General features: G+C 42.3%; 1 protein-coding gene across 1 annotated transcript in view; it reads right to left on the bottom strand.

Moving 5' to 3' along the window:
- Positions 1–9,806: 9,806 nt before the first annotated feature.
- The window catches only part of KLHL29 (kelch like family member 29), a 459,910-nt gene continuing 442,278 nt past the window's right edge, over positions 9,807–27,438 (bottom strand). Inside the window, exons 10-11 of the mRNA XM_018575346.1 lie at positions 13,906–14,050; positions 9,807–10,004 (exon numbers count right to left, since the gene is read on the bottom strand). Coding sequence (XP_018430848.1) covers positions 9,821–10,004; positions 13,906–14,050 — 329 coding nt within the window. The 3' untranslated portion in view covers positions 9,807–9,820. The remainder of the gene's footprint in view (positions 10,005–13,905; positions 14,051–27,438) is intronic.

Below are 27,438 nucleotides of genomic sequence, written 5' to 3'. Positions count from 1 at the left end.
AGAATCCAGTGTGTAGTCACCTTTTCTTCTGTTTGTATGGGCTCATACTGGAGCGATGATGTGCTCCCAGTGGCAAGTACTGAGATCATTCCTTTCCTGAGCAGTGGAAGAGCAGGGCTTGTTTTGTTCTCCTTCTCCTCCTTTGTTTTGTTCTCCTCTCAGTTTAGAAAATGCATGAACCTTGAGTGAAAACTGAGTGAATCTTGTGTTAGAAAATGTATAGACACTTTTGTATCTCTAGCAGCTGGATACTTTTGTTAATTTGAATTGCATGTTCTGCAAACATACTTCGAGCACCCAATGAGAAGTTAGCAGTTGCGCAGTTAAAGGGAATGTTTAGTCATCTCATCACTTTTGGATAAACATATAAAAGAGAAAATGATCTTTTTTTATATTATTTATTAAAAGCTGTTGCCTCTGTCTATAGAATGTTATTACATATGTATACGGGGCAATTTAATGTGCTCATGAAATGATGTAGGAATGCACTGGTTGTGCTTTAATGCTTCTTCTCACTTTGCAGTCTATAAGTCATTAAAAAACCATGTACTCCCAATCAAAAGAATACAAAAAATCCCTCCCTGTGCGTCTGATATCTTATTGCAACAGATGTTGAAAGAAAAAAAGACACAAAATAATGCTCCGAGCCTCTGAGAGCTCCCTCTACTGGCTACACTACCAATTAAGTGTAAGGTAAACACAGCAATGATCCCTCAAACTATACGCTCGCTGCACTGAACATTCACTGTATGTTCCCTTTAATATTCTGCTTTGCTGCTTCACCCTTCAGCCGTGGAAGAAGTTTGGCTGAGATTATCAAACAGCCTTCCTACTGCTTAACGAGCTTCCAGGCACCGAAATGGCTTTTTACAAAGCAGGGAGGATGAGGAAAGGCTGAGAAGGAGGGGAGGGAGGATGCGGGTCTCCCTCGGACATTGGCAACTTTATTTCTCTCTTCTGAATCATGGCAACACTTCAACGTGTTATTATTGCATCACTATAGCAACACTGTATCTTTCTGCTAATGGGCATAAAAATGTAATAAGGCTACTGGAGGTCAGGCAGGAGTTCAATGCAAAAGGCTATTTTCTTCATCTTCAGCGGCAATAAGAAGGAGTACAATTTGCTTACTTCCTTTGTGGCGCATTATATTAATGTTTTTCATATGTAGCCTAGTAGAACATGAGAGTGCTATTCCTCTAGAGCAGTGGCTGCCAACATAAGAGGTGCAAAGGGCTTCAACTTCAACCCCTGACGTCACCAAGGGGCCACACTTAATATTCAGTATATTCAGAACTCCCTCTACTGGCCGAGTGATACACAAATAAGATTTTTGTTATTAGTTTAAAGGAGAACTATGACATGAGTGATTTCCACTCACCTCATAGTTCTAGCTGACCTGTGAGAATGAGACTGTCACAGGTCGGCTCAGTAGATCGGGAGGTGAGGGAACATATACCGGCGCTCGCTCACCTCTCGATCCTGTCACGGCTCTCTGCCGTGACAGTGGAGGGGCTGGATTCCCCCCTCCCCGCTCCGCCAGCGCTGACTGGCGGAACGGACGGGGGAGGGGACGGATACAGCTGGCTCTGCCTCTAGATAGGCAGAGCCAGCTGTCACTCACGCAGCTGGGTGGATCCAGACAGAATTGTTGGGATCCGTTCCGGCTGCGGAGTCTCAGTATACCGCGAGCTGTAGCTCGCGATATACTGAGCTTTGGGTGACGGGAGGACACTAGTTTGTGTCCTCCCGTTACCCTTAGGAGAACTATGGGGAAAAGCCCTAAAAACTATTTTTTGTGTTCCATGTAGGACATTTCCCTCAGCTTCCTGTCCCAGAGACACAGAAGGAAACACCTACAAAGTGAGGGGCTAGCCCCTCTTAGATGCCCCAGAACAGGTGACCCACTGGAAGATTTCCCCTCTATTCCCTTCGTGTGACAACAAAAAAATGCTGGTATACTGCAGCGTCTCAGTATATTGCGAGCTACAGCTCGCGGTATACTGAGCCTAGGGTGACGGGAGGACACCAGTTTGTGTCCTCCCGTTACCCTAAGGAGAACTATGGGGAAAAGCCGTAACCCCATATTTCTCCTTTAAGGTATTGAATGTATTTTTGAGATTTAATGTCTCTATAATCAGGTTTCTTTTGTTCCTAGCATGCACGCATTACAATATGTGCAATATTTTTCTTGAAATCCCATTCACAGTTAGAATTGAATTCAGTCAGACAAGAACAATTTTCCTTCCTGCTCCTTTGATTTTCCTAATTACTAGGTATTAATGAATTCATTAATGGAGTTTCTCAGATGAAACTCACATTCACTGTTAAAATGTCACTGTTTAAAAACATTTCCATCCAGCTCCTTCAATTTTTTCACCACTACAATCAAAAATGAATTTCGATTAGACCAAACTAACCATTAGAAGATCGAACGAACGAACGTTCCGAAAACGTAACTTTTCTAATATTCGTTCAATTTTATAATAGCTAGTGGGGGTCAAATCGAGGATCATTTTTGAGTGTAATGATGTTAAAAAAAATTGAAGGAGCAGGATGAAAAATGTTCTCAAACGAACGGAATTCTAATAGTGAATGCGATTTTTGTTTGGAAAACTCAATTTATTCCAAAATTAAAAATCAAATGATATTTTGAACATTTGTCAAGTCCCTGATGACATTATCGATGTTCTGATTTTTTAGATGAAAGTCCGTACCAAAATCTACCAGTGTATAGCTTTACCATCTCCTATAGAATGTTTCCACCTGCTCCTGTAGTGTATCACAGCCTATCGCCTTTAGTTAAGCTGGCCATACGCCAGTAGAATTTGGTTGGAAAATTAAATGTTTTCTCCATCAGTAACACAAAGACTGTTACAAGGTCCTAAGGGACAAACGCATACAACTCCTTTTGCTTCGGTCTCATTATCAATAAGTGTTTAATATGCATTGTTAATTTTTGTGCATTGAAGCGAAAATGTGTATTTTTTGTGTTTTCTATTATTTCTTATTTACTTAATAAAAGATTGTTAATAAAAAAAATTACAAAATTGAACAAAGTTCCGAAAACAGATTGTTTCAAAAAACATTCTACTGGTGTATGGCCAGCTTTACATACTAAAGTGGGTTATTCACAAAAGGGTGAAGAGTTTGGAGGCCGGAGAAGTGAACAATCAACAAAAATTCTCCAATTCAGCTCACTTTCCAGTTCAGCTATGTGGTCCTAGATTGTTCACTTCTCCGGCCTTCTCCAAACTCTTCACCCTTCTGTGAATAACCCCCTGAAGACTTGTTATATGAGATCAAAACTAACAGCCCCTTTACAAATCAATGCTCCCATTCCCACTATAGGCCAAGGGGTCCAAAGGCCACACAGCAAGCACTATAGGGCTGTAGGCTGCGCTCCAGGGTGAAAGACACCTTGCTGAAGAAATCCCTATCTAGAAGTTTCTCATGCCGCCAGATACTATAAATCTCAGTTTTTTTTTCATTTAAATCATCACTCCTCTTTATTCAGCTTACAAAATGGCTGCCCCCACAGTCCACTGACAGGTACACTTTACGTGATGGTAAAAACTGCAACTAGATTGTCAGTTAATATGTCCTATCTGAACCCAGTGATTCGATTGGTAGGTCTATGAAAACAAGCTAACCAACCACATTGTTTCCTAGTGGAATTCACAAAGAAAAATTGCATTCCATACAAACAAGTTTATGTCATAAGGATATTATCAATAACAAGATTATTTTTGGACATAATGTTTTTTTTTTCTCCATCATCAGTATATTTAAAAGCGACTACAAAGTCAAATGCTCTTATTGCGCATAATGGAGGAAGCTAAAATGATCTGAAATATATTACTGTGTCATAATGAACAAAATACATCATCAAATAAAAAAAAAAAAAAAATAATAATCTGCATCCAAATTGTTCTGTGGTAAAAATATCATTAAATATATTCATATACTTTGTAATATCATCTGGGACATCACTGATATCAGAGCCGAGACGGTCAATTATGTCAACAGAAGTGAAAATATCTATTGATACAAAACAATATATTAAATTGGACATTATAGTGAGGATAGTAGGTTTGGCATTGCCAACAAATAATATCTAAAATTAAATAATAAAATAATATTTTTAAATCTCCTCTTTCAGATATAGTAACGAAATAGTACAGGTTATTGATTTTGATATTACTCCTTTCAAGTCTCAAAGTAAATGTTCATCATCATTTATAGAAAAGTAAAAACGCAAAAACAAAAAAACATTTTTTTTTGCTAATATATTACACTTTTGGCAAAGAATACATGGCAGAAAGAAGGAACGTGGTACCACGCTACAGTCCAATAATAAGAGCCCATTCACAGTGCGGAGGTGCGTTATTCTGCGCATTAACACAGCCCGTTCAGTTGAAATGAGCTGCCAACACTCTGAAACACACAAAATAATGCACCTGTACCATTTCTTTCAAACAGCGCACCGCATTACTTTTCTCCGCGGGTTAATTTGAGCTGTGGTACTGTGCGGTACGGTACCACAGTACTGTGCGGTTATTCCCAATGCACATATGTGAATGCGGCCTGAACTAGTGTTAAAAAAAATAGCAGCCAACTTTGTCAGCTTTTTGTTTAAGTGAGATCTAAATAAAGTTTTATTTTATTTTTTAATTACAATTATTCTTTTTTTAATGACAATTCAGCTACACGCACAGTGTAGCACTCTGTTCCTCTTTTCACTTTAACAGTGAAAGGTAAAGAAAAGCAATTTTTTTTTTAAAAAGCAAGCAGAATTTACCAACCTTGTCAGGTGATCATCGTCCAATAGAAGTGATCACTGGCAATGCAATAAATGTTGCAGCTGTCAGTATATATCTGTACATGTTTCCGGCTTGGGGGGCCTATATAACATATTATAGGCTGACTGTATAGCGGGCCTCAAGGTGAACCTGTCGTGTAATAAATAATGTCTAAGCTAACAAAGCCACCTACGTACCGGCGTAATTTTTGTTTCTTCTTATCCCTGTTGGATCTATTGGATCCCAGACCTAGATTGTATACAGGCCCCTCCTAATTCTAAACCAGCTCCTGCTATTCAATAGTCCAATGCCAAATCTAATGCTGCCCTCCATGGTTCAGGCACTGGACTATTTAATGGCATATTTAGACCCAGGAGGAGGTGGAGCTTAATTCTGACTTTTGCACACGTCAAGGCTAACAATCAAAGTGGCTAAACAGGGACCCAGAAACAGACTTGGAGATTCCTACAGGTGCTGGTGCTAGTTTAGACAATGTCTAGGTCCACTTTTAAGAGTTAACTGAAAAGATAACATAGGCACAGAAAAGAACATTTCAACTTTGCAGAACTTTCATGAATGAATAAAATGCCCTCATGCAGCGGTATTGCTGGTTCATTTTATAATAATAAAAAAAAAGCATTGTGGTTTGTGATTCGTCTATTATTGTTCTCGGCTCCTCCCACCCCATACAGCCCTCTACAATACAGATGTTGGATGTAGTCAGGCTGGACCGCTTGCAGCAGTGGTGGGTTCCCGGGTGCTCGCTGGACACTTGAAGTCAGTGGTGCCAGGATGCCAACTTCTCCACGGCAGCAGTGACCCAACAGAAACAAAAATGATCCTGCGGCAAGCTGCAGTATAAGGCTGTTCATTGTTCGCAAAGGCCAAAAATGGATTAATACACATGGGTAGAGGTATGCAATTCAGTTTTTGAACTATGGTGGAGAGTGTCAGTCCTGAGTCTTATGTGCAAATAGTGAATCACACATATTAACGTGGAGCTCCAGACACAACTTTGTTTTATTTTTGGAAACTGTGAAGAAGGCGTAGAATCTCTATCAACAGGGTGGTCCCTTTAATTAAGCAGCCTGAGGCTGTTGACACAGACGGCATCTCTTTGTGTAACGTGGGGGGGGCGACGGGCACAGAGCAGCATGGACAATGTTTGCAGTGGGCCTGCCACTTTCCTTTCCGGTCACAGCATCCCAGGTTGCTGAGAGCCTGGTGGGAAGATTGGGAAGGGCCATACACATCTCCTGACCTAGCTCCTACCTACCTGAGATGCTCTGGTTAGTGTCAGGTTGGTTGGCAAGAGCTGTGAGAGAAGCCAGCCAGAGTGCCCCGCTGCTCTGATTGCCTGCACCACCCCCTACCCTCACTTTACTCTGCTGCCCCAACACCGAGTGCCTCAATGCTTAGAGAGAGTGAATCTCCCTAACGGGGACACAGACAGCAATACAAAACTGACAGATGTTCTAATCCCTCTCCACTCCATCTGAAAATTTAAAAAAAAAGTTTTGGTGTCAGATGCACGTTAAGAAAGGAAAAGCTGCCTCCTACCGTGACGCATTAGTGTCTGGCTGTGCAGGTTCCCAGTGTTTGAAACTGTAGAATCAAGGATGACTTTGCCCACAGCTTTTATATCCATCATATAAAAGGCATTATTAGTGCTAATAGGGTCTATGAAGACTCTATACGGAGTCTGTGGTCTCTTCTATTATAGCTGGGGCACTTCTGCACGAGTCATTCACTGTAAGTTCTTACATAAGGCAATAAGAGTTTCACCCAAGTGGCACCAATCTGGAGTGAGATAATAATCAGGACATTTCACTATTCACCGATAAGAAACAAGGTCTACCCAATTTGTGCAAATTGTTCACTTCATACATCCCAACAAGTGTCTTTGTACATGAGCGGCAGATGTACGTTGGCATCTGGTGCCCATGTGCACCAGCTCCTCAAGGGAAAACAGTATCTATTGTTGAGTCTTGCTTGATAGCCAATGACCTATATTGGCAGGTCCCATATTTAGCTGGACCAGATTTGTAGCTGACACAAGTACGGCTACACCTACCAGATCCGGAGGCCATTCAAACGGTTGGGTTGTGCAGAGGACAACCCAGGAGCGGTTGTACAATGACCACACTCATTAACAGATGCAGTATTTTATCATCAGACATGAACTGGCCTACTGCGACTGGCCTCTGTAGACGGCAGCTAGAGTTTTACAACGATACAGACAGTAGCATGAGATATTGTTCTCCACCTTATAAACTTTGATTATAGTGGATCTATAGAAAATAATTGTTCAGTTTGATGAGCTGGTGGCAGATTTTTTTTATAGTACTTGATTAAAATAGCTAGCTGTTACATCCTCCAAAATCCCGCTTTCATACGAACTATATGTAATTACAAATGTAATATATAAGTGGTCTCATAATGATCTTTTACTAGCACAGTAGCAGAAAATTCGATTTCATTAAGATCTGCAGGAAGACTAATATTTCACTGGAAATGATGTGGTCTAACCATCGATCATATCTAAAAAAGTTTGAATACATCTTCTTTTCAGAAAGGGAAACAGTTTGTCATAGCAGCCAACTGAACATGGAGCTAATGTGCTATAACCTAGACTCTGATGACTTATATGGCTTGCACTTGAATGATTACATCTAGGGGTATGGTGTAAAAGACTTTTACCTACCTGATCCCCCCTCCTCCAGTGGTTGGTGCTCACCTTATGCTCCGGCTTGTCAACTGTCTCTTGGCATCCTCTCGTATAATGCAAAGCTATGGGTCCTGCATTAGACATGGTGACATCAACCGCTCTTTTCCATCCCAAAGAATGGAAGAGGAAATGGGCGCCACTCTTGGAGCCAGTGGGAGTGGGGATCAGGTAAGTAAAGGTCCTTTACAAAGGTCCCCAAGACCAGGAGCGGGCAAACTCTGGCCCTCCAACTTTGGTGCAACTACAAATCCCATGAGGCATTGCAAGACTCTGACAGCCACAACCAAAGACTCCCAGAGGGTGATGCAGGGTGTTTCACCACAGATGAAGGGCCGGAGTTTGACCACCCCTGCCATAGACCAAAACCAGCAGTTAATCCTTGCAGTGCGGGGGATAGTTTTTTTTTTTAAATGGAGATGTCCGTTTTTTTACTACGGGCGGACGGCAAGAGGTTAAATATCTCCATAAACTTCCATTTTACCCTCTTACAGAAGTTACTGATCCGGTGGCTTTATCTAGCAGGAACATTTCCGTAAAATAAGGTAAAATGATTGTATCCATGCTACATATAAATCATCTGCTTGTAGAAAGCAGGAGAAACTGTTTTCTCTCTATAATTGCGTTTCCGCCCATGACTTGATTGGTGTATTGTTCCGGGCAGATCTCAGAATGTCTGTCATGAACGTCACTCAATTTTGTGACCGTCTGTTGTCAGGCTACATTTCCCAGAGTCCTTTGCATTCTTTTTTGGCTCTTCAAAGCATGCTGGGAGCTTACCTCACCTCGTCGGCCCACCTAGCAATACTTGTATGTCTAGTATGAGCCAAATGTAGCTGGAAGAAGTACCCTTAGCAACCAATCTCGGTGCGTGCACTTTATAGGACCTCTAAAATGGCGGTAAACTTGCAATGTTCACTCTTTATGGAAATGTCTGGTTGCTATTGGATACAGCCTATCACACTTATTCAGCAAACTGGAGCAAAGCACGACAACCTAAAGTATCCAATCGGACCTCAAGTTACTGAAAGGACTAGATGGAATCTAGCTGGTTGCTATGAATACTGTTGATTAAATCTGCCTGGTTGCTATGGATACTGTTCTCTCTGCCCCTTTACTGAATAGGCCCAAATGCACAATCACATTATAAAACCGGGGTAACCAAACTTCGGCCCTCCAGCTGTAGTGAGGCTATATGTATGTATATATGGTAAAGCGGTCATGTTCAGACTTTGTATGTTATGGATACAGCCAATCAAGCTGATTCAGCAAACTGTGCAAGGAGCAAAGCACGATAACCTAAAATAACCAAATCGGAATTCATGTTGCTGAACGCCAGGGATCCCAACCTGAAAGAAGCACTTTATGGAGAAAATGTTTCTCTCCCGGGCGGCCGGGAGCCGCTATCTAATAGTGGGAGACTCCCGGAGCTTCTGGGAGAGTTGAGATGTCTGTGAACGCACAAGATGGGATCTGACTGGTTGCTGTGGATACTCTCTGCCCCTAAATAGGCCGAAATGCACAATCATGTTACTTGGTACAAACCACATCATACCTGCGGCTGTCTGAGTCTTTCAATGCCTCATGGGACTTGTAGTTCCACAACAGCTGGAGGGCCGAAGTTTGGATACCCCAATAAGTTTGCATGTTCTGACAAACTGTTTCTGTCTGGCTAATGCCATGTAAGAATAAGCAAAAGCCGATCCAATAAACAAACAAAAACACCCTCTTTTTCCCTAGAATGAGATGCTTAGCAGTACTATACCAAACAGTCTTCTAAAAAAAACAAAAACAAAGAAAACCAAAATCCCATCCTCACGTCTATTAGTAAAATACACATCCGCCCTCCCCCGAAACTCTATTTTCACTGAACCCATGTAAAAAATATGGGAATCTATTGCACCTAAGGTGTCACCGTGTCCCACTGCGCCAACCTAGTGACATGTTCGCCTTAGTAACTTACACTATAGTACATAGTATGGAGCCCAATGCTCCAGCATCACCCAGAGGAACAGGTGATCTTCTACATTCAATGTAGAGTGTATTCAAAACCTGCAGAGAAAAGGAAAAAAAAAAACAAACAAAAAAAAATGTCCTTTTTTCGTATTTCGTAAATAACAAACAAACAAAAAAAATGCTGCTGAAGCAGAAAAAGAAATTGATCATCGGCTTCACATCCGGCGCCAACGCCATGGAAACGGTTACAACCCAAAAAAAATAAAATAAATTGTACGCATAATAATAAAACATCTTCGGCTAAGGAGACAGTTCATCTGTTATTTCTTTTGTTTTGTCAACCACTTTGAATGTATTTCTTGATGACTACACATCCGTGGCGGAAGAGAGGGCAAGGCATGTTGGGTAATAAAGTCCAAGTGTTGGATTTGGGGTCGTAGTACTCCATGTTTCCCAGCGCGGGACCCTCGCTGCTCACTATACCGCCTGTGGCGTAGATCTTTCCCTCCACGACCACGGCGCTGAAAACACAGGATAGAGAGATGACATGAGATACAAGAAATGGATACATGAGCTGTGAGTATATTAGACAATGCGTCACTGCGAGTGGAGAAGTGCTGGAACATGTGAATGTGTATGAGACCCAACATTACATTTTCAGTATAACTGTATACAGTGCTATGTAGGAATTCATTTATTGTTTACCGTATATACTCGAGTATAAGCCGAGATTTTAGATAGATAGATGGATAGATAGATAGATAGATAGATAGATAGATAGATAGATAGATAGATAGATAGATAGATAGATAGATAGATAGATAGATAGATAGATAGATATTAATGTCAATTGGTTGCAAAGTTTCTAGATAGATATATAGACAGACAGTGAAGAAGAAAGAAAAAGAAAGAGAGAGTGAGAGAGAGAAAAATAAAAATAAAGAGAGAGAAAGAGAAAGAAGGAAAGAAATAGCGGGAGAGAGAGAGCGAGAGAGAGAGCGAGAGAGAGAAATAGAAAGAGAGAGAAAGAGAAGGAAAGAGAGAGAAAGAAAGAATGAGATACCGTAGACAGACAGACAGATACATAGGTATGAGATAGATAGATAGATAGATAGATAGATAGATAGATAGATAGATAGATAGATAGATAGATAGATGTGGATGACAGCTGAGGGGTGTAACGTTGGGGAAGCTCGGTGGACTTGGTGTGATGTGGCCTCTATGGCTCTGTTGATCTGATATTTGCTCAGCTGCTCTCTGACTTCTGTTCCTCTGTTGTTCCTGCACTCCACAAGTTGGAGAATTCTATGCAGTTCTGGGCTTTTGGGACCCCAATAGATGCTAACGAGTGTTTCATGTGGAAGATAAATTGGGCCATCAATCTGGCATCAGAGCGATGCATGTCGGGAAGATGTATCAGCAGCAACGCACAGTATACATTATCACTTACAATGGGGGGGGCACCTGTCACATACAAACACCCATCGCCGGTAAAGGCATGACACTCCCCGACAAACTCTCCTCGGCATCACACGTTCATATATGAAAGCTAATCCCTGCAGGAGACCAGACTTCTCCCACTCATGCGGCTGCCTGTACATTTAGAAGACGAGGATGATTTGATAAATATTTAGAGAAAACACTGTCTTGTAAATTATCAGGAGAACATCTGTGAATACGCAGGCAGCTGGCACGGAGCGGCACAGCAGCAGATGGAGCCTGCCACTCACTCAGATTGATGGCCATCACTGGCTCCACTTCCAGGACCAGGCCATGGGCAACATGGATGTAAACTGGAGGAAGGGAAAGTGTCTGCATTGTCCAAGGCAACCAATCAGATTCCAGATGTGTATAACAAAGTACAAACAGACATATTTACTAAAGGGGATCTAGGGTCAAAAACTAGAACTAAATCTGTATTTATATATGAAATGTCCATAACTTCTCTCCCGCTCCTAATAACCAGATCCATCTAGAAGTTTGTAAACTTACTCACTGAAGACGCCCATAGGATGGACTTCCCTTCCTCAATGTCGTCATGATATCACATTCCACATGTCTCAGTATTGATGGGGGGGGGGAGAGAGAGAAATGTCCAAAGCGTTCACTTCCTCTACGTGGAGAACATATGAATATTCTCATCAGATTTCTCAATGAAATACAATCAGTAGACCTAAGTGTGCAGCCATTAGGCCTCGTTGGAGGACCCAAGAAGATCCTCAAGGGAGGAAAATATTCATCCACATTTCAATCCATATTGCTTGTATATTAAAGGAAAAAGGAGGGGAACAGGGGAAAGAACCGTATCTTCCAACCATCTTTCCTCTCATGATCTTACATGTTCCCAAGTCCTCGGCTCATGATGGCCACCAGGAAAAAAAAGACATATTTGCTAAACTGACAGGCTAATCTGTGGACAGAGATGATTGTGGGGTGGGCATGTTTTTTTTACCCGTGTACACTGATCAGTCATAAAATTCTGACCACTGAGAGGTGAAGTGAATAACATTAATTATCTGATTACAATGGCACCTGGAAGTGGGGGATATATTACAATGACACCTGGAAGTGGGGAGGGATATATTACAATGACACCTGGAAGTGGGGAGGGATATATTACAATGACACCTGGAAGTTGTGTTGGAAGCAGAAAAAATGGACAAGTGTAAGGATCTGAGCGACTTTGACCAGGACCAAATTGTGATGTCTAGACGACAGGGTCAGAGCAACTCCAAAACTGCAGCTCTAGTTGGATGTTCCCGGTCTGCAGTGGTCAGGACCAACCCAAAGTGATCCATGGATCCAGATCTCAGTCCAGTGGAGTATCTTTGGGATGTTCTAGAAAAACAAGTCCAAGCCATGGAGGCCTCACCTCACAACTTACAGGACTAGGGCCTCGTTCAAACCTGACAGTGTGCTTCGGCCCAATTCTGGCCAGAATGCACTGCATTGCATTGCAGCCGGCTCAATATGTTGTGGGACAAGAGGGGGTGTGGCGGTCCAGTGAAGTGAATGGCACCGTAGCCACGCCCTCCGGCCGCAATGCGATCGGCCACACAGGTACCCAAGGCACAGTATGCCTGTGGTCCGGTCTGAACAAAATGCTGCAAGCACTATTTTGCTCGGACCGGACCGCAGGCATAATGTGCCTTGCGTTACCATGTGGCCAATCGCATTGCGTGGCTACGGTGCCATTCACTTCAATGGACCGCCACGCCCCCTCCTGCCCCACAACATAGTGAGCTGGCGCAATGCAATGCAGTGAGTTCTGGCCGGAACGCACTGTGTCTGGTGTGAACGAGGCCTTAAAGCATCTGCTACTGTTGGCTTGCATACCTTCAGAGGTCTAGTGGAGTCCATGCCTCGACGGGTCAGGGCTGTTTTGGCGGCAAAAGGGGGACCTACTTAATATTAGGCGGGTGGTCATAATTCTATGGCTGATCGGTGTATGCTGAAGGCATGGATGGTGGAGAAACCACAAAGCCAAGATACCAAGTATCACAAAGCCATAAAAAAAACTTTTAAAGAGCAACCTCAGGCAACAAAAAGGTGAAAAGTATTCAATGAGCTAGTGATGTAATTCAGTAAAATACAGAAAACTCTGCAGAGTTAAAAAACATCTTTTTAGGTATACTGTGTGAATAGGAACACATAGCAGAGGGGTTTTTTCCTCAAATTTGACTGCAGCAGTGGAAATACACTGAGACCTGCAGTACATGCCCACTGAGAGATATTGGATTGTGATTTAACTACTTTAGGAGTGCAAAAACACATCATTCCATAGACACAGCAGAGTATATCTAGAACACAAAACATTTGCACATTTCATACTGTACACAATAGATCATTTAAAAGCATAGAGCTAGTTAGGGAAACTCCGGCCGTCCAGATGGTGCAACTACAAGCCCCAAGAGGCATTGCAAGATAATGACAGCCACAAACCGCATCTTGTTTGACAGCCACAAACAAGATGCGTGATGGGACCACAGCTGGAAGACCGGCACTTGCCTACCCCTGGCACAGAGTTACCCATGCACAGGTACATATTGCATACATATATTGTCAGTTCAAGCAACCAAGGCTAAGCAAGGTTCAAATGCCGACCAAAATTATTTTTATCCTGAAAGCCGTTTCGCAAAATCGCTGCACATACGTTTTTTAGTGTGCAGGTAAAAATCTGCAATCACTGCAACAATTTTCTTTGCTTATAAGTGTTAATTATCATAGTAATGCATGCCAATAAGTGAGATCTGATCCACTGCTTGTAAAAACTGCGCAGCACGAGGTGAATAATTCCGTATGTACTGCGCTTAAATGGTTGATGGTGACATCCATTCACCTACTTGGCTGTCACAGCTAAGGTGTCCCTTATTCCTATGACCTTGTCTCTGCTGTATGTGTTTGTTTGTATTGTTGTCTTACCTGCAGAACTGTCTGGAGTGATTCATGTTGGGTCCGGCTTTTATGTTGCCTTTTTCGGGGTCGTAGATGGTTGTCGCTCTGGCATAAGCTCCTCCCAGAATGAAGATGAAGCCGTTCAGAGTGACTGCCGGGGCATATTTGTTATCTGTCAAAGAAAAGAAAAAAAAATGATGAGGTCAGTAATACTCAAACTACTGAAGTTCACATAAAGGAAATTTATACTTTGTAAAGTATTTTTTATTAATTTATTGGGTTCAGTTCTAAGTATTAACAATTCTTCAAATATGTATTTTCATTTTAAGTAAGGCAATTATACCGTCCATCACAGTAATTTAATTCTGCCTGTGGAAGGTTTCAGTTTTCAGGTTGAATGGCCCCCATGGTCATTAAACTTAAAAGACTAAAGACATACTTGTGAGTGCAGAGAGTCACGGACCCGTTCATGCCTTACAGCGCTGGTAATCGGTGCCCCCCACACCTGACACCCCTGTCTTGCTGCCCGGGCTCCACTACCCCTCCTGTGGGTCCAGGACCAGCATCACAGGTGTCAGCAGGTTGTGGGGAGAGAGACCAGCGAACCAGCATCTCCTCCCTGCTGAATGAATTTGCCTTCTGGCTTCTCAGCTGTCATTCTCCACCAACAAAAGCAAGGGAAGAAGCTGATCAAGCATGATACCTACTTGATCAGCTTCTTTGAGGGGCAAATGTGACATTAGGTGGTCTAATAGACCCCTTTGTTTCTTAACGATTGCGGTGAGTTCCAGCAGCTACTGCTCTGGAACGCACACACTTTCGGTGTGAACGAGGCCTTAGTGGTTTCACAGAGAAAAAAAGGAGAAGCTTTCACTGCTCCATCCAGACCTGAGCTCCACTGCTGGGACTCACCAGGCCAGGAGCCATCCACACTCCACAGACACACTGGTCCAGAAATAGCCACACCACTGATCTTTACTAAACACATATATTTGTTATTAAAATGTTCTAGGGTCCCATTATAGACATCACCCCACCCACCATGTGTCTTTCTTGCTGCGGTAGAAATTCCACTGCACTCCTAATCAGTGTACCCCTTGTGAAATGGGTGCTAAGGTGGCTGCGAATGGCACAGCTTGAATCTAAGAAATAAAGTATGTCACCAGCACACCAAGGATCTTCATCCAAAATGCCTTTATTGATGTCCAAGGTTGACCAAAATGCTAGAAAGTCAATAAAGATAGACCTGGAGCAGAAAAGCAAGGCAATGGTCGTAGGGACTACATGACAGGGTAGGGGGCTGCAGCAAACAGGAGGGGCTTTAGAGGTGGAGTTGTGGGTGGGACCTAAGTTCAAGCAGTCCGAGATCATCGGCGGGCAGGCGAACATCCCACACACCCTCCCTATCTTGGTTTTCAGTTGTTTTTTGCTGGGTTTAGTGCCGTGGGTACTGGGGGGTGTTGTTGTAGCAGCAAGAGGGTTTTCAAGGTCCTTGAAGGCAGACATTGGGAAAAAATGGCAAAGGTGTAAGGCCTGTCTTAGGTACGGCCCTACTACCCCTCGGTTTTTTACTAGCTTGAAAGTTCAGTATAGTGGTGAGTGGTCGTACCTGCTAATAATGTTGAATTGTCTCTGAGTAGGTGTTCTTGCAGCTGGAGGCCTATATATATATATATATATATATATATATATATATACACACATATGTATACACACACACACACACATACTGGATATATATATGTGTATACAGTTATGGTTCCTTGGTTAAGTGCCTAAAAGGACCTTGGGCCCCAATTTGTGAATGTTGATGCTGTACATGTTTTCTTATACATGTTTTATTTATATTTTATTAATAAAAGGCTGCTATGGCCATTTAAAATTCCAATAGGTGTTTGTGAGGAATAAGGCCTCTTTAATACCCTAGTGAAGGCGTTTTGGACGAAGATCCATGGAGTGCTGGTGACATACTTTATTTCCTGCTCCGGAGCACGATGCACCTGCTCTTTTCTTAGCTACTCTGCAGATGGAAAAAAGACAGAGAAACGAAATCTTTGGAGAATATTTCCTTCACTGTACAGTATTTTACCGGGGTCAGGCAGAGGCACGGCTCCTAGCGGCTTTACATTCTCTCCATGCGGCGTATTTCTGATGCACGGCGCTCCAGAGATAAAAGGTGGAAATGAGGATTTGTAATTCTCCTCCACACTCGGAGCGCCTCTCTTTTCCGCACATTTAAATTTCATCTGTCCTCGATTCCACGCTACACACTTGGTCTGATCTTTGACACATCCCTTTCTGGTTCTATAATAGTGCACAGTGCCTTTCTTCAGATGTCTGCCAGCTGCAGAATAAAGCCTCAGCCTTATTATCAATGTGTAAGTACAGTTTAGAGTCGCCTTATGAAGACTTCTTTGAAAGACACCTATTTTCCTGGCCCACACGTTTCCGCGTAGTGTTAATTGAAACCAGGTACTTATTATTTCATTCACAAACTGGGCTTAATGACTCATTATGCATCTTGATTTCATTTGCCTCTACCTTTGCATAATTTGATGTAAAGCCTTAAAAAACCTTCTGTAAGTTTTAACAGTTTAGTTATAAAGTGAAGGGAAGTGGCAGATGACAAAATACCTTAAAGCTGAATTCTAGGCAGATATCAGAGACAGAAATTAATGCAGCGCTGTAATCATTAAAACATAATGTACCTGAATATGACCTAGTATTAGCCTCTTGCAGTCCCCGTAAAGCAGGGCTGGGGTATGAGATGAAGAGCAATGCAAGGAGCCAATAAAGTTCATGTGCTGAGAAGAAGCATAGGATAGGAGAAGAGAGCAGAGTGATAGAGAGATGAGCTAATCATTGTGCTGCTTCTCTTTTCACTGTCCAGTCGTAGGCTGGGGCAGGTCCAGGATAGTTTGGGCTCAGAAGATGTGGGTTGAGTGATGCTGGTCATTGGACAGAGGATATCTTGTGGTGGAAAAGAAGTACTACTGCGGAGAGCTCTGGATTGCAAGAGAAAACTACAAGAAGCTGATTTTTGTTGTTGTATCATTTAAGGGGCTATTCAAAGTCATCATATTTTTAGCTGGAGTGCTGCTTTAAGCTTTATTCTAACCAAATGAAGTGTATGTCCAATGGGAAAGGGTTACAACACCTGTTTTATACTGCTATCCAGGGCTTTGGATATCAATCCTTTGAGATTTCCCCTTATTTTGTGTCCTGCTGACAATGGTTTTACCAAACAGGAAGTGAGAGAAAATACGCAACAGAGAAAAAGACAGCAGTAAAGCTAACAGGGGTTCTAGGCTTTCCCTACTAATAAAAAAAAGTGTATATGTCCCTGTTGAAGATTTTCCCTGACTTCCTGTCTAAAAAGTATTGTCAGCAGGACAGGAAGTAAGGGGAACCTCTCCAACGGGAGTCCCTGATAGCAGTAAAAACCCAACAGGAGTTCTGATTCTTCTCCATCCTATGCAAAACTAAAAAACAAAACAAAAACAAATCTGCGTTGCTGCCTGATGTAAGCAAAGGGGCGGGATGCAATTACATAATTGACCTCAAATAGTTGCATGCCTATATTTGGTAAATTACATTTACCTAATATGGCTAAGTAGCCATATAAGGTAAATTATGTTACTGCACCCTGCCCCTTTGTTTACATGCAGCTGCAAGGGAGGAGAATGCCTGTACTGCAGCCAATTAGGTGGAAGTGCCAGGGCGCTTTCTTGTTTGGAGGAGCTTAGGTTCGGAGGTCATCTCTATTTAGAAGTTCTGACATCACTCTGATTTCACTGGCTGTGTGCTTGTTCCAGGTCAGTGGTTTAAGGAAACCAGCATTTTCAGACACAGGTCAGCAAGTCAACATTGAGTGGTTCCTGCAGTTGAAATTCAAGGCTTGGTTCTGAGTCTAATCAACCCCTTCAGGTATCTCCAGAAAGCCCTGCTCAAGCCGCCACCAATATCTCTTCCAAGAGCTCCACTCCAGTCCATAGCTGGCAATATATCAGTAGAATTATGTTCAAAAAAAATTGTTTTTGACATTCATTTGATTTTCTAATAGTTAATGGGGTCAAATTAATGATAGTTTTTGACTGGAGTGAAGCCAGACCCAGCCAGGTAACCAGCATGCCTAGCAAAGGCAACATCCCACAGTTGAAGTTCTAGGCTTGCTCCTGAGCCTAAATCTACCTCTCCAGGTATCTCCAGAAAGGAAAGCTCATGACGGCTTCAATATCCCTTCCAAAAGCTCCCCTCCAGTATAAAGCTGGCAACATACCAGTAGAATTTTGTTCCAAATTATTTGTTTTTGACGTTCATTTGATTTTCTAATAGTTAATGGGGTCAAATCGATGATTGTTTTGGACTGTGGTGAGGACAAAAATCGAAGGAGCAGGATGGAAAAATGTTCCTCAAATGAACAAAATTGGAACAATTAATGTGGTTTTCATTTGGGAAACTCCATTTATTCTAAAATCAAATCTGAAAAGTAAACTAAATTTCGAACGGCCTTTGTCAAGTCTCTGATGGCATTACCGAAAATCTACCATTGCATGGCCACCTTAAGGTCACTAGTCACTATAAAAAAAAAAACATGACCTTTCTTGGTACTTTGATAGAATAGAATCCAAATGTACCTTTTAGAGGAAGAATATGGCATACTTAGATCATAGAGGATAAGTAATATAATAAACACTATTATCTCCACATCTTTCCCATTATCAGGCATTACACACATGGAAAGTATATAAGTAAGATAATAATAGATGGAAATGCTAGTCTTGTCTAGGACTTTATTCCACCGATGTAAGGACATATGCAATGCAAGGACATATATTCCTATACAAAATGCATTTCCTAGAATCTAGACAAGATTAGATAAAAGCATTATCTGGATTTTATTGATAATTTAATGTCATTAAGAGGACCCATTATACCATAAAACTATTCCAAGAATAAAGCAGCATAAATAGAAGCTGAAATGTAATGTAACTACCACCCAACCTTTAAAGCCCAACTCTGCCGTGCAGAAATGCCAAGCCCTGCCCAGTTCTCTTCTGCTGCATTACAGAATACTTCCATAGCATAAGGGAAGGTGTTCTGTAGTCTAGCGGAGGGGGGGGGGGAGGGGGCTGACAACAATTCTGGGAATGTCAGTGCAGCAGAAGCCAATGTCATCAGATTACTAGAGGAGGTTAAGCTGGCCAAAAACTGAGCAAATTTTGGCCACTTCTTGATAAACTGGCGGAAATTCAGTTCAATGGATGACCTTGCCAGCATCCTACTGTCCGACATACTTTGATCAGAAAACTGAAGGATCCAGACATTAAATTGTTGGGCGAACAGTAGTGAGGTGTGGGGGGAAAGGTATGAACCCAGTTCATCGGAGTTCACCCAAGCCTATGCAAAATAGTGACTGACACCCCTTCCTCCTGGCCCAATCAATTGCAGCCTAGGCATTGCCCGTCCCACAGCTACATGTCACAAAGGGGCGGGGGAATACACCTGTCCCAACTGACTGGGCCAGGAGGGTGATGTGTCAGTTTTGAATGGGCCCGGGCAAATTGGATTGGCACCAAGCCCCCGTACAGCCCTACCAAACAATGACTACAGCCAATCAGCTCACCAGCCGCTATCAGAGTACAATAGCCGCAGTGGGAGATTCATCCATGCTCACTGTTTAGCATGGATGGAGGAATCTGCTGGAATTGGGGCTGAATGCCAAACATCTATCAGTGTAAGGCCAGCTTGGCGTGTTCACTTGATTTCTTGCAGGACCAACAGGCATTTTTCTGCAAAGATAAAACATGGGGAAATGTTTTTTGTTTTGCCCTGACATGCACTTTGATGTTGCTGCAAGTTTAGTAAAGTCCAAACATTCCCAATTGCAAGCTCTTTTTCTGCTACGTCCCATCTGTACAGCTGCGGGAGGGATTGTAGTCCACAAGCTTCTTTAGGGGCAGTCACTGATGTCAATGCTTTCAGGGGCTCTGTAAATAGCTGTTTCATTTGAATTTCATTTGTGCTTTATAAAGGAATCAGTGAAATATATGTATAGTTCATGAAACATTTAATTCAGTGACGTTGGGCCCTCTTCAAGTCGCTTACAGAGGTGCTGAGTTCTAACGGAAGTGTTAAGTTTTGCTGCACTCGCCGAATGTCACCTCGAGGAGATTGTTAGTTACATTTTCCTTCAACTATTATGGTTACTGGGAGCTGATCAAACATATGACTGCATAGTAATTTCACAGTAATCCCAGAGGACCTATATTTACTGACCCTGACATACACTATTGCTTAACAAACACTTACTGGCTGCTTACACACTGTGTTTCCCAGACTCTTACTTAATGAATACAGCAAAGTAAGTGTTCCCTACAAGGAATGAATTTATAGTGCAGAATTTGATTGCATTTCAAATACAAGTAATTACTACAAACAAGATCTTGTGGGAGTTCTCAGCAACCCATCTACATTACACTGGCGGCTTATTTAAAGGCCAAGTCCACCCACAGCTCATATTTTAGGTCTGAGGGTGGAATACTCGGTGGAACCCCATCTCCATTGATCTATGGGGCAGATCTCTCTGATGGAGGACTCAACTATATCCGCTGCTGCTGCTGTAAAAGCTGTCAGCTATCAAGATCACCATAATCAGATGATGCTCATCATAATCAGGTGAAGATCATCATAATCAGGTGAAGATCACCATAATCAGATGACGATCATCATAATCAGGTGAAGATCGCCATAATCAGATGAAGATCATCATAATCAGGTGAAGATCGCCATAATCAGATGAAGATCACCATAATCAGATGATGCTCATCATAATCAGGTGAAGAGATCACCATAATCAGGTTAAGAGATCCCCATAATCAGGTGAAGATCACCATAATCAGATGATGCTCATCATAATCAGGTGAAGAGATCACCATAATCAGGTTAAGAGATCCCCATAATCAGGTGAAGATCACCATAATCAGATGATGCTCATCATAATCAGGTGAAGAGATCACCATAATCAGGTTAAGAGATCCCCATAATCAGGTGAAGATCACCATAATCAGATGATGCTCATCATAATCAGGTGAAGAGATCACCATAATCAGGTTAAGAGATCCCCATAATCAGGTGAAGATCACCATAATCAGATGATGCTCATCATAATCAGGTGAAGAGATCACCATAATCAGGTTAAGAGATCCCCATAATCAGGTGAAGATCACCATAATCAGATGATGCTCATCATAATCAGGTGAAGAGATCACCATAATCAGGTTAAGAGATCCCCATAATCAGGTGAAGATCACCATAATCAGATGATGCTCATCATAATCAGGTGAAGAGATCACCATAATCAGGTTAAGAGATCCCCATAATCAGGTGAAGATCACCATAATCAGATGATGCTCATCATAATCAGGTGAAGAGATCACCATAATCAGGTTAAGAGATCCCCATAATCAGGTGAAGATCACCATAATCAGATGATGCTCATCATAATCAGGTGAAGAGATCACCATAATCAGGTTAAGAGATCCCCATAATCAGGTGAAGATCACCATAATCAGATGATGCTCATCATAATCAGGTGAAGAGATCACCATAATCAGGTTAAGAGATCCCCATAATCAGGTGAAGATCATCATAATCAGGGGAAGAGCGCCATAATCGGGTGAAGATCATCTTAATCAGGTGAAGACCATCATATTCTTTCAGGTGAAGATTACCATAATTCGGTAAAGACCATCATAATCAGGTGAAGACCATCATAATCAGGTGAAGAGATCACCATAATCAGGTGAAGGGATCACTATAATCAGGTGAAGACCATCATAATCAGATGAAAATCATCATAATAATCAGGTGAAGATCACCATGCATAAGCCACTTTTCTGGTGTTATGGCTGTATTAGAAAGTCCTGCGCCAAATATATGAAATGCTGTGAACGTGCAACAAATTTAGGCAGTTCTTATGTGCGACACTTTTACATTCAGGCGCAATGACTTTCAGAGATTATATATGTACCAAAATCAACTTAATTGTGGCTGACAGTAATGTACAACTGTGATGGCAGTCATCTGTAGTCCCACTCGCAGAATACCAGAGGCCAAGAAAGCTGTAGTCACAAAGTCACATTAGAAATCAAAATGATAAAAGCTGTGGGTTCTTTGAGATATGGCCCATATAGTATATAGGTGACCTTTTCCTTTAAGTTTGTGGGTATCCAAAGACTTTTATAAAAATGTAATTACGAGTCCCCATCTCCCTCATATTATCGCCATCAATAAATCTAATCCACGGCACGGGTGCAGCGCCGGTCACTTGATTTGGACACATTTCCGATCATAACTGATCACAGAGCCGTTAATTCCATTCACGTCACAGACAAGTTATAAACGTGAGGACTTTCACTGGGCATACCTAATGGCTTCGACCAGAACTCTCCGGAATACGTTGACCTCTACCTGACAAGACCATCAATCTACAGCTGCCATCCAGGCACCAAGTACATTAATAAAGGGGCGACGTTAATTCCAATATGGGCTTACTGTAATTCACATTGCAGACCTCGTGTATGAACAGAGTTCGTGTTGCTGATAGAAAGCTTTAAAGTGTATTTCCTCTATTGCAGCCAAATTTGAGAAAACTCCTCTATGTGTTTGTTATGTGTTCCTATTCTCACAGCATACTGAAAAATATAGATTTTTATATCAAATATTTCTTACCTTTTAGATGTGTCTGCGTCGGGGCTTTTGCGCGCCTCTCTCAATTAACAAGAGAGAAGAAACTTTGTCCTGACCGGGGACAGACCGAGCTTCCTATTATTAACATACAACGCTTCTTAGGGGGTTATTCACTAAAGAGCCGAAGGATACAGCCGTAGCTTTGGCTGATCCTTTGGCTCTCTTCGGCCGCCGGAGCCCTTTGGTTCAGTCAAACCAAAGGGCTGCCGTGCGGGCTATTCACAATACCCCGTACAGCAGCCGAAGGCGGCCGAGTGGCTCAGCTGAGCCGAAGGCATATGCTTCGGCTCGACTGAGCCAAAGTGACAGCCAAAGCCGTTTGCCCCACAAATGACAGCTGGGTGGAGCCAGACGTGATCTAACGGCGTCTTGGGGACGCTGATCTGCCATTAAACAACAACTGGGCGGAGCCAGCCGTGACGTCACAGTCGGCTCTGCCCAGTTGTTATTCATTGGCTGGGACCTGCTAGAAGACTCTAGCAGGTGCAAGCCAAAAACAGTTGGGCGGAGCTGGCTGTCACTGCTAGCTCCACCCAATTTGTTTTTTACATTTCTTTTAAAGTGTTTTTAAATTTGCTATATATTTTCATTTTTAAAATAATTTGGCAACGGTTTTATTTTTTTCTCTGTCTTTTAACCTCTTTGCTATTCTGCTTGGTACCTCGGAGGTACCGAGCAGCATAGCCGACCCGAATGCCGCTCACATTCGGCTATTCACTCACTGCTGTTCAGCCCCTATGAGAATAGGGGCGAACGGCAGCTAGTGAACTTGCAGAGCTTCGGCTCAGCCGATCCAGATGTTGGATCGGCTGAGTGGAAGTCCCTCTGCACTTCGGCTCAGCCGAACATGCTGAGCATGTTCAGCTGACCAAAAGCAGCCGATGTACGGCTGAAATCAGCCATACTGAGCCAGAGTGAATAGCCGACCGTAGTTCGGCTCACTTCACTTCGGCTGGATTATTTACTCGGCTTGCCTTCGGCAGCTTTGTGAATAACCCCCGAAGTCTTTAATTCTTTGTTAGGACAGTCCTTATTCAATTGTAGTTCACAACTGATTATGAGATCTGCCAGCACAGTACAATACATCATTAATAGTAATTACATCATTAATAGTACAATACGTAATTAATATAATTACAGGGGTAATTATATTAGTATTTACTTGCCCAGCCCCCTCCAAAGAACAGCACCTTGAATTCACAATGCAGAGGTATTAATGAGGGCTAATGTTTTTCTACTATAGGGATGCAAATACCGTGGCTTTCTTCATTAGAACACTGAGATTTGCTCAGGTGATTCTAATGAAAAAAAAACTGAAACAGAAAAAACAGAAAAAGGTCAGAATTGCAACATTTCCTAATATCTAATCAATGTACATAGATCACCCAGAGGGCATTTATTGCTTTGTTAATGACAAGCAGAGCATTCACCCATCTTTGAAATATTAGGTTTGGGTGCACTGGCCCTTTCAGCCAGGGTGGCTTGCTATATAACGGATGTGAACCTTCTATATAGTTCTCCTACAGAATTTTTCACTCTTCATTTTATGCTCAATATACCTGTTCTACAGCGGTGACAGACTGACTGCATCTTAAAGCTCCAATCTTTACTCAACTCATACTTATAATAAATGGTTGAATCCAGCACAATCCCAGGCTTGGCTATAACATAATTTTCTGGCATCTGCCCTCAATATTCACCGCCAGTTATAACCTTTTCCTGTGTAGAGGGTGGAGGAAGGGAAGATGGAATTTTATTTTACAATCGGTGTAATACGCGTACAAGGCGATGAGCGGTTCTTCAGTGAACAACAGATAAATCGATGATTAGCCATTTATAAATGCTAAATATTGATCGGATTGTGCACCTTAATGTATCTCAGCTGAATATCTAATATTGCCACAATTGCAAAGTACTGTTTTGTTATAGTGGTATCCTTCCTCTGAGAATACTGAAACGTGATCAGGGCCGGCAGATGTATTATTGACCATATTAGAAGAACTCTGGGGATTTGAATAACTTACCCTTGCTGTGGGGCCACCCCTGCACTGCAAAGGTTAGGTGTTTGTCTTGTCTGGGGGGCTCAAAGACAGCTGTTCTACTCACCTTATCCGTGGTCACATGGCGGGCAGTCAGGAAGCCGGGAGGCGGGTCATTACGTGACACCCGGCTTCCTAATTGGTTATGAAGCCCGGCTGCCTTGCAACAAGTGAAGCCAGCTTTAAAAGTTTTAAAATATAGTTTTAAATATAAAGTTTGTAAAAAAATAATAATGTGAAAACAAAGCCATGGTTTACCCTTGGAGGTGCAGGTGACCTCCTGGCATAGCTGGGCCCTCTAACACTTGTGAAAATCCCCTTCTTCAATTAGCATAGAGTCCATTCTTGTGGGATTTTGAGTACCCAATAAGCAGGGCTGAGGTATTTTGTTTTAAACTGTATTTTTCAATGTATTTTTTGTCTATTTGTCTAGTCATCACATGATGATGAAAAGAGCCACTTTAATGCAAACCTTAAGCTGCCCATACACCTTACAATTATCTGCAGATTTTCTGTGGTCAGATGGAAAAAGTGCAACAGATTGGCCCAGGTGGAGATTACTCCATCCACACAGTTATGTATAGATGGAGGAATCTGTTGCACCTTTTCCATCTGACCACAGAAAATCTGCAGATAATTGTAAGGTGTATGGCCAGCTTTACCAACAAATGGAAGGTCTGCTTTACTTACAGCCCCTTAAATCTCTATCCCCCATAAGCCTCTTGAATTGTATTGTGATTGTAATGTCTTCCTTATATTGTAAAGCGCTCTGCAAACCGTTGGCGCTATATCAATCCTGTATAATAATAATTAATCGATTTAAAAAAATTTCTATTAATCGAACACGAAAATTTTAATCAGTAACAGCCCTAATATATATATATATCAATTATAAAAAATGTATTTATATTTTATCAGTTTATTATGAAATATGTCAGTTGTAACACTACGAGAAGGATTTTTGTTACAGCCTTAACAATCGACCTGATCAGCAGCAGAGATCAGATTATACAGATTGCTGAATGAGTCACGGAAGAGACACATCTGCTTTGCTTTACCCCAGCAGCAATAGGACCATGTTAACTAGTCAGTCTACACAGGTTGCCAACAAGTGCGGAGACAGTGTATGCTTTGCAAACCAGAACACAAGCCAGGGAGGTGGCACTCCTCCCTGGCTTGTTGTCAGTTGCGCTTTCATCTTCCTGCTTCTAGGTGTTTGCTGTTTAAACATCTCCTTACTATTGTGATCTGGTATTGTATTGTAGCCCCCATTTACCTTTTGTGAGGTGGCTAATAGAAATGTAATGATTGCCAGAGCTGTAGTCAGCCTGCTGGATGGTAGTTGGCATTTATCTGGTTAATTTCAGGTGTCTGGCATTGACTGTACCTACCTGGGTGAAGTGTGACTCTACTGTAGTGTGGGAAGGCCAATAAGGGACACTGTGAGTGTATGTGCCGTTCATCAGCCAACCACTGGGTCTCTCCTGACATCTCAACTCTCCCGGATTTCCTCCCGGAAAGGTTTAATTTTCTCGATCTAGCATAGTAAACCTTTCCCTAATGGGTTTTTTTCCCCCTGACATCGGGGCTGCCGGCAGTCAGAAAAAAAAGGCATAAGAATGAATAGCTAGATTGCTATTGGCTATTTGAATTTGAAAATAGCCAATAGCAGACTAGCTATTGCACCTGCCCACTGCTGCTATCAATCAGCAGACGTGGACCTGAAGTTCTCCCATCAGGTCCTCCTGCTGACTGGGAATATGGAAATTACCCTAATTTTCTTGAGATTTGCTCTCACTTCCTGTTGCATCTCTATGACAGGAAGTGAAGGAAACTCTTCCTAACAGAATATTGCCAGCAGAAATAAACCGTTCATACTCCGTCCAATACAAAAAAAAGCTTTGGCTATAGATACAATTGCCAGACCCTGTGTTTGTAGTAAATGCAGACCCTCCCACTTGACAGTCAGCACTACAAAGGAAAACTTGTGTATTAAGAGCGCTACTACTGCTGTAAGCAAATATAGAGAACTCACATTTGAGATGTCATCAGAAGACCCGGGGGAGATCTAGTGGAGCCCCTGGGAAATTCAGTCAGGCTGAGCCCGGTGAGATGGGAAGTGGGAAGCCTGTGTGAACATTTAGCTGCGGTGGAGGGACAGCTGGTTAACGCAAGGACTCAGCTGGCCAGGCTGGGTCGCTGCGGCCAAGAATACTATGTATATCAAACACTGTCAGCGGTCGTCTGTGTGTCAAGAGGCTCGGGAGACACAGCGGTAACGTGGTGAAAAGCGAACGCCGACTGAAACAGTGGGGTGATGGAGAGGCAGTTGGAAGCAGCGTGTGCGGGGGTTGTTAGGTAGCTACGCGTTTCGAGGCGAAGCCTCTTTGTCAAGCTCGGATCGGAAAAGGGCATGCCAAGGTCTACAGAGGTTAAATTCTGCAGTAACGTTTTTAAATAATTTCCAATTTACATAGTTAATTTAAACACAACTAAAAGCAATGGTTAATAAGCCTGTAATACCTTGAAACAAATAACTTCCCCAGTAACAGGAAATCCTGATAGAACTCTGCAGGAAGTGATAAAGAATTCATGAACTCCTGTTGCTTCTTAAAATATCCAAAATTTCTCTCTCTTTAAAAATAAGCCAGAAAATCTTCATTTGCGAGGACAGTTTGAGCAGAACAGTTATCCCATTTCACGCTTTTAGGAAACCATTGAGCAGAAAATTGCAGGGATTTGACATTCCCCCCTCCGTCAGTAGATGTCA

Source organism: Nanorana parkeri, unplaced genomic scaffold (assembly GCF_000935625.1).
Source record: "Nanorana parkeri isolate BGI_ZX_2015 unplaced genomic scaffold, ASM93562v1 scaffold53, whole genome shotgun sequence".
NCBI lineage: Eukaryota > Metazoa > Chordata > Amphibia > Anura > Dicroglossidae > Nanorana > Nanorana parkeri.
Note: the sequence above shows the minus strand (reverse complement) of the source record. Positions and strands in the feature narration are given on the sequence as shown.